We start from the raw sequence: 13,862 nt of genomic DNA, 5'->3' as shown, positions 1-13,862 counted from the left end.
GGCTTAACATAAAAACGTAATGTTACCCGATTTACATACGTTATTTGTATTGTTCTCGGTAAACCCTTTCATTTGATACCCATATCATGGAAGTTCATAATAAATAACTAGTCCATCATCTTGGGCGATTTTCATATTTTCATTATTCATATTTACCATGAATTTTCATCCAAATTAAATGTACTCTATACAAAATTTCGGCTCAATCGATTGAGGATAGCTGCTTTAAAATTCAGTTACAAGCTTGTAAAAAATATAATATTACTAGAATCATATTTTGAATCATCAACCTTATATATTTATATAATTTCGTTTGTGGTTTTTGGGTATCGTCCACCCTCCATAGTTTTTTATTTATTTTTATTTTTTGAAAATAGACCGGAATTGTAGCTGAATAAATATGAAATTTATTTTAAATTAATGTTTTTACATCCTGGCGATAATAACATCTTGATGTTTTTTTTTTGTTTTGTTCTTCTTCTGTTAAAATGTAATTGTAACGAAAAAGATTTCTCACGCGACATCATATCAACAGGCAAAATATAAATCATGAAATTATACATATAATTCTCTTGAATGTCCAATGTTTTAACTTCAATGCCCAGATATGGATCTTATCTAAAAGGAGTGTATGGCAAAAGGTCACCCATAAGCTATTTAAACTCACAAAAACAGAGCTATTTTACCATGAACTTCAGAGAAATTGAGAAAATATATATTTTCAAAAGCTTGAATTGACACTTTCCTTTTTCGCAGGAAAAATTTGCGTATGAATCACATAATATATCGAAAAATTCGTTTTCTGCTTTTCGGAACTTTAATTTTACTCGGAACTTGATCATTTTATGCCAATTTATTTTCATGGACCTCAGAATATCTTATTTTCATATTTTGGAATTTGAAAATGCAGAAACATACTACGTTTTCTTGAAAAGCCTTGTTCTGATTAAATCCCTTTTACTACTTGTAATTGTAATCCTAAAACCCATCGTTTTCTGAGTCTAGATTCTGTCATAGAATTCAAGAAACTTGAATTTTATTAAATCGTAGGGATTTCAAAAATAGGAAATGATCTTCTCGAAAGATTCCCTCATTTTAGTCAACACTAAAATACACTTCAGCACCCTACAAGGCAGAAACGAGAAACTAATGTATATTTGTCACCATTTTACGGTCTCAAAAAATTACTTTTCCGGAATCTTTTAGATTTCAGAACTTAGAAACTTTAATTTTCAAAAGTGTACTTTTCTTGCCAAAAATTTTTTTCTTTCTGGATACAAAATGAAAGCTTGTTCTTTTCACTGCATGACAGCAAAATTAGGAACCACAAAGATCGAGTTTTCAATAGGTTTCTCATTTCATAAAATTAATAAAGTTTTCATATGATACGATTTAAAAATTTAAGTTTTTTTTTTTTGTAATTTAAAACTTAAAAATTTCTTTTTTATTTATGTCGAATATTATACCTACCAGAGATATTACAAAGATAATAATTTGTTAATTAACGATGATAAAAAAAAGATATTAACCTGGTTAATTAATTAATTAGTTAATTATTATTTAATTATAAATAAAAATATTTATGGAATTTCTTCATAAATGATAAATAGTCTTTTTTTTTTATCGAAAAATTAACATAAAAAAAATTAACTTAACTGTTTTTATACAATTTTTTTTATATTAGTTTTCAGAAAACTTTCCAAAAATTTATATATTTTATTGGACTTTTATTAGATCTTTAGAAGTGTTGAAGCAAATCTGATTCGACATGATAGGATGGTTAAACTATTTAGCCTATTTTCGCTCATCGCGAACGTAAGTTATGGTGAGTTCTTCTCAAGCTGCAGTTGCATTGAATATTCGCTATGGTATTTTCACCTTTGAAAACTCAAAAAGTATTAAAAGATCGGAGGGTGAATTTGTGAACTATTTTTGCTCACAATCCAAATTTTGCCGTCCTGGGTATCTACTAGCCGATAGTACGCCTCATGTACAACCAGCAATGCACCTGGTTCTAGACCTATTTTTTCATATAGACGTCGCGTCGTGTGGCATTCACACCAGATTATTTCTAAGAATTTAAAATTCCCAAAAAAGGAAACCGTATACTCATTATTATTATTATTTTTATTTAACCACGATGTGTGTAACCACCAAAGATGATGAAATCATAATCATTATTAATTATTTTATTATTTTTTTTATTATTATTATATATTTTTTGGGCATATTCTAAGTATATAAAATTTATATTTTATTTACAGAGTGTTTCAGTATTTCACGGCGCTTTTTTGTTAGGGAACAGCCATAACTTACGTCACAAAAATGTTATGGTTTTTAATCTCCCCCCTCCGTTTTTGTACCTCCTCCTACTTAGACCCAATCTCCACACAACTTAAACCTACATAAACCTTGTAAATATAGATCGATTTATTAATATTTTTAAGTTTTCGTTTCAATATAAAGTTGCTATAACATTTTAAATTTTGATGAGAGAAGTCACAATGCCTTTGACCCTCTGCCCCTTTGTCTTCATCCAATTTAACATTAAATATAAATCCAAACGGCGAAAAATCTAGATATCATGATGGCGATTTCACTGACATACACAATAGTTTATAGAAACTTTTTAATTGGTTTTTTGCTACAGATCATACATCTGAATTATAGTGCCGTGCAATTTTGAAACACTCAATATATTATTTATAAAATAATTACCTATTTAAATTAAAATTGTATATAAATTATTATTATAATAGCAATTATTTAAAATTAATGATCATATGTATTTATTTTTTAATTAAATGGAGGAAAAAATCACTTTTATATATAAAGGGGAAAGTTATCTAGGCTCGCCTGCCTGATCTATAGGTCAAGAACCATGTGTAGTATTTTTGATAATCATTTCAAAACGAGTAAAAGTTTTAGAGGCTGTTTTTTTTTGTCTGTGGGTTTTTCCTCTAGGAAAATTTTCGCTCTAAGCTTAAAATTGATGAATATTTACTGTGGAAGATATTTTAAATAAAAATAAAAAACTACAAAAAGAATAATAGTCAAACCTATGGCCGCCCTAGACGATTTTCTCATATATAGGAATTTAAAAATAGAATATACATATAAATTAATTTTTTATAACAAAAACAAAATTAATTTAAAGTAATTCCATATATTTATATATTTATTAATATTATTATTTTAAAATAAATTAAATTTAATGAAATTATCTCTTTTTTTTTTTTGAATTTTTGATATTTTTGTTATAGGTGGAACCAGAAGGCACAACCGAACTGCCAGCCGCTAGTCGAGCATTATTTTTGGATAAGGTATGTTTAAACTTGTATAATTGATAAAATTTCTACTTTCTTGTAAAATCGAAGAAAACATTAAAAAAGAATAGAAATTGTACTTTTATTTATTTAACTACAGCAAAAGCATTTAACTAAAGCAAAAAATATTTATCAAATATATTTGGGTATGGGGATGTAGGTTAGCGGGCCATGCTCGAGCATCGGGCCTCGAAGCAATGGTTCAGAGCACCTACCCAAATAGACCCTTGTACTCTATCCCCGCTACGCTTTTCAGTGGCTATTATAACCAACTGATGTACTGAAACCCAGGATCTGCCTAGCGCTGACTTTCCTAATTTCTTCTGGTTCGACTATGGCCGGACCAAACCATTTCCTTCGCTGCTGTATGAGCGCCGGGCAGTAACAGAGAAAGTGAATCGATGTTTCTTCTGAATTTTCTCCGCATCTGTCACACGCGGGAGATTGTCTTTTTCCAATCTGATGTTGGAACTTGTTCAGGTTATCATGCCCTGTGAGTAACTCTACGATGACTCTAATATCAGCTCTGTTTAGTTTCAAGATCTCCTCGGCTCTGTTACCGAGCGAGTTTCCTTCACCCAACAGGCTTTTGGCGATTCGCCCTCCCTCGTAGCTGGTCTATGCCTTTAATTGTTGGTTTTTCAAATTCTCTCCTAATCTGTTAAGACCTTCTTGGTATCAAATATATTTAATTTTGTAAGAATTTCGAAAAATGCGAAGGAAAAAGTAAACAATTCTACAGCAAAACTATACTTTCTGTATTCAAAAACAAACACTTTTGTGATTTTTTGATGGGTAAAAAATTTTTTGTTAATCATCTCCAAAGAAAAATAATTTCAGAGACATGGAAATCGTTGTTGTTTTTAGATGTATTTAGGAAAATGTCTATATAAGTTAATAATTTACTTTCTACAATTTTTACAAGTGGTTTTTAATTATCAGAAAGATTAATTTTTATATACAATTTTACTAAAAAGAAAAACAATTTTTTAATCGGTGTATTAATAATTTCTAATTATTTTTTTTCTTTCTTTAAATTAGAAATTAATTGTTGAACAAGTCAACTGTTATTACAGGATCTACAATTATTATTAAAGTATTTGTAGATTTTCAAACTAGATTATTCATTTTTATTAGTGAAATTAAATATCAAGATTTATTGCTAGATTTATTTTTATGCAACAATAATTTATTATTTTTGATAATGAATGAAAGGCTGATTTTCGTTATAGTTAGAGTAGCTTGGTTTCGAGTTTAATTTTGATTAGCGCATTCGATTCGTGTTTTAAAAAATACCATCGTTTTGATGATAACTCTCTTGAAAGGATTGGAAGCGTATAATTACTTTCGAGAACTTTTTTACTCAGAAATGCCTATGTTTTGACACAGAATGTTAGAAATGAACCCCATCTTAATAAAAAAAACAAATTGAGGATGTTTTTAAGAACAATTTGTCTCACCGAAGATACCAAAACAAAAATAATTTCACGTTTAGATGCGTGATACATTCTTAGATAACAATCTTTATATACCAATGAATTCTTACCTGACCAACCGGAAATAGATCTCGTGACTCTTTTAGGATAAAAAATTCATGAAATATCATTAAAAAAAGTCAAATCGCTTACCTCTTATACTAATTTGTTTTTTCACAGACTTCCTTAACCATCTATTTATTTCTAATTCACGGACATTAGGCGGCATGTCAATCACAAAACACGAAAAATACTTTATATAGGTCAAACAAAAATCTCTTTAATTTCTCAATGGCCAAAAATTTTCTGAATTTTATTCAAATTGGAAACAAAATTGTTGTAATTTTTGTGCTTAGGACGTAAAAAGTGAGGTCGAGAAAAGGTAAGACCCATCTTGTAAACCGTTAAAGACTTTTTTTGAAACATTTTTTCGTATACATCACTGTTTACCCTTGAGGCTCCAAATTGGGTTAGAAACATTATATACTATGTACTACTGTGCCCAAAAAATAAGGTGAGATTGTATTTATTTTGAAAATTCTTTATTTATTCTTCCCAATCAATTTAATCCCCTTCAAAGTAATTCTCTACCGATCCAAACACTTATGCCAACGGATTTTCCAATCTTCGAAACACTGGTTGTAGTCACTTTCCGCGATTGCCTTCAGTTCCGTCTTCGCTGCGGCTTGAATCTCCTCTATCGTATCAAAACGGTGTCCCCGGAGCGGTCTTTTGAGCTTGCTGAACAGCCAAAAGTCGTACGGCGTCAGATCAGGTGAATACGGTGGTTGCGGAACGATATGGGTTGAGTTTTTGACGAAATGATCACGAATTATGAGTGCAGTATGGGATGGTGTATTATCGTGGTGTAAAAACCGTGAATTGTCTTTCCACAATTCCGGCCTTTTTAGGCAGATAGCGTTACGCAAATGACGCATAACGTCTTATAATTTTATTAAATCCAGACTTTTGAAGTAGTACAAAGGATGTGTATAATAATATATAGATTCAGATGTTGCTCAAAGCTAGAACTATTCTAATTTAATTTTACACAAAACCTGTAACTATAAATATTGAGATTGATTCTACAAAACCAATTTAATTTTATTATTATGAAATAAACTGTACCTTTATACACAAAAAGTAATCAATTTTGTATACATAAAAAATAATTTTGAGACTAGAATCGTGTCTGTGTAACATCAACAAAAACAACGCACAACGTACGTACCACTATAAAAAAAAAATAATTAGAAATTCAGGTAAAGGAAAATGAATCTGGTTTTGTTTTTTTTTTATATTTTTTATTATTATTAAAAGAAGTAATAATTTAGGTTTTGGATCAGTCGTAGGATTTGACAGTCATATTAGAACGGTTAGAAATTTGAGATGCTTTACAGTTTTTCCTATATGGAAATTTTTCATAGCCAAGGATTTCTCTGTCAGGGAGAAATGTTTATTTGAGTGGCAAGTTTAAAATTAATAAATTTTCATTAAGGAAAGTGCGAAAAGTAATATTTTGCCCGATAACTTAACAAAAAAGAGTATTCGTCCGTGTTTTAACATGTTTTTAAAACTCGAAAATTGGGAGATAGGCGAGGGCTTAACAGAAGGCTGCTTCAATTTTTCGAATGATATGAGAAAAATTTCAGTGCTATGAGTTTTTCAGAAGATAATTTAAATTCAGAAGTGTCAAGTTTAAATTCAATTCGCTTCCCAAGTTTACTTGGGAAGCGAATATTTTGGTCCAAAAAGCTTGTACGATAATTTTTTATAGTCCATTTTCAAGAAAAACCCTCAGTACAAAACGGCAGCTAGAAACTACAAGTTTTCAAACGAACTATTCAGTTTTCATGCATAATGGAGCTGAGATTCTTATAGCGTATTCAGGGCGTAAAACGTAATACTCAGCACTGTCTTTACAGAGTATTTCAACAATTAACTTAATCTATTACTCAAAAACCCACAAAGAATACTCATCAATTTTAGATCCTTTGCAACTTGCATTCAACTGAAATAATTTACCGAATCAAAGCATGGCTACGACAAAGCCATCTTGATTACTGGAATTTTGTGCAGGGCATGCGATAGGCTAAACTGTGTATAACCACAGCTAGAATATTCGCCTGTGTTCGCCTGAAACTTACTAGAGCACAGTTGAGAAGGGTGGTAGGACTCTTGACAGGACACTATCGATTGAACTATCACCTCCACAATATGGGGATCGCTAATAATCTCACTTGTAGAGCCCGTATGAAGGATGACGAAACCTCCTGCAGAAATCTGCAGGGCGTTAGATTCAGAATTTTCGGGTCCGAAAACTTGGATCCATCTATACTGGGAGAAATCCCGACGGAGAAGCTGTGTGCTTTCTGTGTGGCGTCTGGTCTCGACCAGAATCATTTAGCTTCAAGCGCCTCCTACCCGAAGATGCCTCGTCTTAGAGTGGCAGGTCGTTCTCAAGGAGGGCACAGAGGACTCTTGGTCTAGGTGCTAGGGACCCACTTGATTGTTATTATTGTTATTATTGCACTAAACTGAAAGTATTTCAACACCTGAAAGAGAAATCCCCGGCTAAATTTCCAACCATTCTAAAATTTCTATCAAATACGTTGCCTGACCCTAGTCCAAATATATTATGTGAGTAAAGGTATGTATTTATTATTGCTATACGTGTAGTTTACAGTGTATCTTTTAACTATATAATATATGAGTGCTGTATCTTACCTTTATTTGTGGTCGGGTCGTTAATATTGCTCTCCTGGTCTCTGACTGAACAGTCGCACAGTCGCCTTATTAGCTGCACTAATAATCATAATAAAAAATAAAAAACAAAAAACAAAACATACAAAAAAAAAAAAATATTATAAAAAACGAGAGAAAAAAAAACATAATTAGTAAGAGTTTAAAAACAACCCAATCTAGGGTTCGTAGCTCGCATACGAAAATAAGTAATACATCTCACATTTTATCTAAGTAATGAAACTTAGCTTGGTTGTTAGAATTTTCTTTATTAAAATAGGACCAAAATATATATCTGAAAATATCCGACAAATCGTTCGTCGTATAAGATTTTTGACAATATCTTAGGATGTATGAACGCCAAGGCAATTTTAAAGAAAAAGCTTCCAAAAGTATAGGCATATTTAACATTGATAAAACGGTAGATGGATGATATTTTTTCACAGATTTCTCCAAAACTAGTCGATGGAAAAAAAAACTATTTAAAGTTAAAACCTTGTTAATTTATTGAAAACAAAAACAAATCCCTTGTGTCCGACTAATTGAGGATGCATGGGCATGCTAGTGGAAGCATAATAACTCATTATAAGATGAAAAGTAAGAATACAATTTTTCGATAAATCTGGAGTAATTATCAAAATATCAAAAATTGAAAATTTTGTTTATTTATTTAGCTTTCACTATTTCGACAACCAAGGCAGATATCAAAAAATTTAATTCGTATTTTTCGTCTACATTCATGAAGTTATGGCAAAATTCATCATCAAAGTTGAAAGAAAATAAAGTACAAATAATTTCATCCCTAAATCTAAAATTGCGTTGGTGCTCGTACTACCTTAAAACCATGCACCCAAATTTTGACAATGTCTTAAAACCATGCACTCAATCATCTAGTGAACCCAATGAACCTGATATTTGGATTCTTTGGGTCAAAATTATCTTTAGTACTGAGCTTTATTAAAATTGGGGTCTCGACTAAAATAATTTTTATCTCTCAATTTCGACAAAACTTAGGTACAAAAGGTAATTTTGACCCAAAAAAATACACTTTGATGATTGGGTGCATGGTTTTTGAGACACTGTCAAAACCTCTATACGAATTAATCCCGTATAGAGTTTTTGACAGTACCTATATACTTTGGAGACATTTCTGGCTCAATTTTTTCATAATGCAAAACGAAAATTAAAAATAGTAAAATGTTTAAAAAAATCTGGGCAGCGATAAGATGGGAACAAAAACCATGAAATTTATAACATGTGATATCTGTATATGTTTATATAGTTCTAGTTAAAACTTTGATCTACGGACCCCCAAAAATAATACAAATTGAGATATAATTATTGTATTATAATAATTTTAAATGACATTCATATAAACATATATATATGAGGGAATAAAAGACCACCTTATATACAATTATTTATAATATAATTGCTACAATTTACCTGATCTTTTTTTTTACAACAACAAAAAAAAAATATGATATGGGTGTACCACATGACTCCCTTGTACGATTAAAAACTAATCAAAATTGATACAAATGTATTCAACAAGAATTTTTATTTTGGAAATTGAAAATCGAAAATGTTTGATTCCGCTACTTGCAAGAAAGCTTAGAAAGAAGGTGTATAATGAAGATATTATAGCAATTAAAAGTTTTAAGACTCTAGGCATAATAGTTTTTGAGTTATGGGTGGCATCGAAAATTTTCGACTTCGCTGTTTGCTAGGAAGTACAGAAGAGGATAGTACAGCAGTTTTTTTTTTACAATTTCAGCAGTCTAAATCCTTCGGTTTCTGAGATATGCGAGTATACGAAAGATGCGAAATATTGAGAAATTTTGATATACAATAGAAAGATGCATAATATTACAAAAGTTCTAAATCCAAAATTTCAACGTTCCACAACTCATGGTTATTTATATTCGTACAAAAAAAGATTTAGAAATGTTCAAAATTCCTCCCCGATAATCCGATCACCCAAAATTTGTACTCTGTTCGAATGAACGAAGTATTCGAATTATAGTATGTAAAAATTTTGTAGAAAAAGCATAAAAAACAACACGCGTTTTGCATGGCACTGCGGGTTAAAGATATATGTTCTTTAGAAAAGCTAGAAGGGTCTTTTTGATTATCCTACTGTATACTTCCTTTATTGATTAGTACAAGGGAGTAAAAAAAACAACAATAACAACAAAAATTGTCTGAAATAATGTTTATTTTTTTATATCTACCTATTTTTGATGTCATTTGTCCAAATGAGTGTGTAATTATTTTTGTTATTTTTTTTTGTTTTTCCATTTTTAAAAAACCATTATTAGACTACTAGTATATACCGCCTACGTGATCATTAAAAAAGTATAGACAGAGACACTCATGATCTGATTACACAAAGATTATTATCTGTCCCGAATTCTGAACCAAATCGTAATGAATATACCCTTTAGAGATCAAAGCAATAATTTTCTGATTAAGTTACTATACATTAAAAAATTATAATAAAGTATTATTTGTGCAATTTTTCTTAAGATAATTATTTCCATCTTACTTATTTTAGTTCATAAAAATGTTTTCTTTTTTTAAATCGAGTTACAGGAACTATGAACAAATGATAATTACATCAAAATGTAAATATTTTTAAAATTTTGATATTGATTTTGAATCGGTGTGAAAACATAATCTTTCTATCAGAAGTTAATATTAATCTGTCCAAATTCTGAAAAGTAGTGAAGCAATTGACAATTAACTTCTTTTTTTTTTGTTAAAGGTTCAACAATCTAATGCCGCATGCCAAGCTGGCGATTTCGCAACGGCTGTATCATTATATACAGATGCCTTACAATTGGATCCAACTAATCATATATTATATTCAAATCGGTCTGCTGCACGTTTAAAACAAGGACAATTCTCATTAGCACTGCAAGACGCAACACGAGCCCGTGAACTATGTCCAACATGGCCCAAAGCATATTTTCGACAAGGAGTTGCTTTACAATGTCTGGGACGACATGGCGAGGCATTAGCTGCATTCAGTGCTGGTTTAGCACAAGAGCCACAAAATACACAACTGTTAAGTGCGTTAGTCGAAGCATCTGTAAAAAGTCCACTACGACACACGCTACAGCCAATCTTTCAACAGTTGCATACAATGAAATTGGACCAAAGTCCATTTGTAATAATTTCTGTTGTTGGGCAAGAACTTTTATCGGTTGGATTATATAATGCCGCTGTTACAGTGCTGGAATCAGCGTTGCGTATTGGTTCATGCTCATTAAAATTACGTGGATCGGTTTTCAGTGCGTTAAGTTCTGCACATTGGGCATTGAATCAATTAGATAAAGCAATCGGCTATATGCAACAAGATCTAGCTGTTGCTAAAAGTTTGGGAGATACGGCGGGAGAATGTCGAGCTCATGGTAATTTAGGATCCGCATATTTTAGTCAAGGATCGTATAAAGAAGCCTTAACAGCTCATCGATATCAATTAGTCCTTGCAATGAAATGTAAGGACACCCAAGCGGCAGCGGCTGCGCTAACTTCCCTTGGTCATGTATATACAGCAATTGGCGATTATCCAAATGCTTTAGCAAGTCATAAACAATGTGTACAGCTTGTAAAACAAATTGGCGATCGATTACAAGAGGCACGAGAAATTGGAAATGTAGGCGCTGTGTATTTAACAATGGGTGAATTTGATTCGGCTGTAGATTGTCATACTCAACATTTACGCTTAGCAAGGCGCCTAGGAAATCAAGTCGAAGAAGCAAGAGCATACAGTAATTTGGGATCTAGCCATCATTATCGACGTAATTTTGCTCAAGCAATGGCATACCATGAAAAAGTATTACGAATAGCGCAGGATTTAGGTGATCGAGCAATAGAAGCAAGAGCCTATGCTGGTTTGGGGCATGCAGCAAGATGTGCAGGCGATTACGTTGAAGCAAAACGTTGGCATGAACGACAATTGGATATGGCATTAGTATCACGCGATCGTGTTGCTGAAGGTCGCGCTTGTTCAAATTTAGGAATTGTTTATCAATTGTTAGGTGAACATGACGCAGCTTTAAAATTACATCAGGCTCATTTGAATATTGCACGAGCATTACATGATCGAGCGGGTATGGGTAGGGCTTATGGTAATATTGGCAATGCCTATTCAGCAGCTGGACTTTATGAATCAGCTATTAAATATCATAAACAGGAATTGACAATAAGTAAAGAAGTTCATGATCGCAGTTCAGAAGCATCTACTCATGGAAATTTAGCTGTTGCATATCAAGCACTAGGGGCACATGATATGGCTCTTCTACATTATCGTGCACATTTAGGAATAGCACGAGAATTGAAAGATGCAGCCGGTGAAGCTTGTGCTTTATTAAATTTGGGTAATTGTTTAAGTTCTCGTGGGGAATTTGCACAAGCTGTTCCATTTTATGAACAATATTTAATGTTATCCCAAGAATTAACGGATGTTGAAGGTGAAGCCAAAGCTTGTCACTTTTTGGGGTATGCTCATTACTGTCTCGGTAATTATCGAGAAGCAGTACGATATTATGATCAAGATCTAGCTTTAGCGAAGGATTTACAAGATAAAATGAACATGGGACGAGCGTATTGTAACTTAGGTTTAGCACATTTAGCACTTGGAAAATTAGATACAGCTTTAGAATGTCAAAAATATTTCTTGGCTATAGCTCACATGACACAACATGCGGCTGGGAAGTTTCGAGCATTAGGAAATATAGGAGATGTGCTTATTAAAATGGGGGACATTGATGAAGCATTAAAAATGTATCATCGTCAACTTGGCTTAGCGAGAGCTGCTAGAGATCGTGGAATGGAAGCTAGTGCATGTGGTGCATTAGGCTTAGCACACAGGTTACTACGGCGGCTAGATAAGTCATTAGGATATCATACCCAAGAATTAAACTTGCGTCAAGAAATAAACGATCAAGTTGGTCAATGTAAAGCTCATGGTCATATAGGTTCTACACATATGGCACTAGGGAATTATACACAAGCTGTGAAATGTTATCAAGCACAGTTAGAATGTGCTCAAGAATTACGAGATAGTGGTGTGGAAGCACAAGCATTTGGAAATTTAGGAATAGCACGATTAAATATGGGCCGATATGAAGAAGCAATTGGACATTTAGAGCAACAACTAGCCACACTTGAACGAATAAGTACACAAACAGCTCAATTGGATAAAGCATGTGCTCTTGGATCATTAGGTGATTGCTACGATGCACTGGGAGATCATGAAGAAGCTGCAAAATGTCATGAACAACATTTAGCTTTATCGTTAGAACTTCAAAATATTCGTGAACAAGAACGAGCTTATCGTGGTTTAGGAAGATCACGAATTGCCCTTGGAGATCTACAACAAGCTCTAGTCTGTTTAGAAAAACGTTTGGTCGTTTCTCATGAATTAGGTAGTGCTGAAGCAAAAGCTGCTGCGTACGGAGAATTGGGACACGTACATAGTCGTCTTGGTAATTTAGAACAAGCTGTATCTTGTTTTGAACATCAAAGAAGTATAGCTCGAGAATTAGGAGATCGTTGTGCTGAAGCAACTTCAGCAGCAGCTCTAGGATCAGTATACCAACAAATGGGTGAATTAACTACAGCTTTAAGCTTCCATCAAGCTGATTTAGCTTTAGCTGAACAATTAGGACAACCAGAACTTCAAGTTCGTGCAACAGGAAATTTAGGACAGGTACACGAAGCTTTGGGTAATCATTCGGAAGCTATACGATATCAAGAGCAACATTTATCAGCTGCAAGTGCCATTCAAGATCAATTAGCACAAACCCAAGCGTATAGTGCACTTGGACGAATTCATCACACATTAGGAAATACAACTCAAGCTGTTACATATTTATCACAAGGTTTAAGCATTGCCGAATCTCTTGGTCGTAACGATGAAGAAGCTAAAATTCGACATCGATTAGGATTGGCTTTATGGGCTGACAAAAATTTAGAAGGTGCTCAACAACAATTGGATAGTGCTGCACATTTATTAGAAAGTTTGAGATGTGAAACAAGACAAGCGTCCGATTTTAAAATGTCTTTATTCGAATTACAAAATTCAACATATCAAGCTTTACAACGAATTCTGGTCGCTTTAAATCGACCAGATGAGGCTTTAGTCGTTGCTGAACGAAGTAGAACAAGAGCATTTGTTGATTTATTATTAGAAAGACAAGGTCGAACTGAAATTGATACTGGTCCAAAATCATTACAACAATTACTTGAATTTGTTAATCGCCAAAAAGCTTCGGTACTCTATTATAGCGTAGCAGGTAAGGTTTTAAAA

At 32.6% G+C, this 13,862-nt stretch overlaps 1 protein-coding gene across 1 annotated transcript in view; it reads left to right on the top strand.

The window, feature by feature from the left end:
* LOC123299722 (tetratricopeptide repeat protein 28) overlaps positions 1–13,862 on the top strand; it is a 32,228-nt gene that overhangs the window by 13,668 nt on the left and 4,698 nt on the right. The window contains exons 2-3 of the mRNA XM_044882035.1: positions 3,264–3,323; positions 10,311–13,848. Of these exons, the coding sequence (XP_044737970.1) occupies positions 3,264–3,323; positions 10,311–13,848 (3,598 nt within the window). The remainder of the gene's footprint in view (positions 1–3,263; positions 3,324–10,310; positions 13,849–13,862) is intronic.

This window comes from Chrysoperla carnea, chromosome 5 (genome assembly GCF_905475395.1).
Source record: "Chrysoperla carnea chromosome 5, inChrCarn1.1, whole genome shotgun sequence".
Lineage (NCBI taxonomy): Eukaryota > Metazoa > Arthropoda > Insecta > Neuroptera > Chrysopidae > Chrysoperla > Chrysoperla carnea.
Note: the sequence above shows the minus strand (reverse complement) of the source record. Positions and strands in the feature narration are given on the sequence as shown.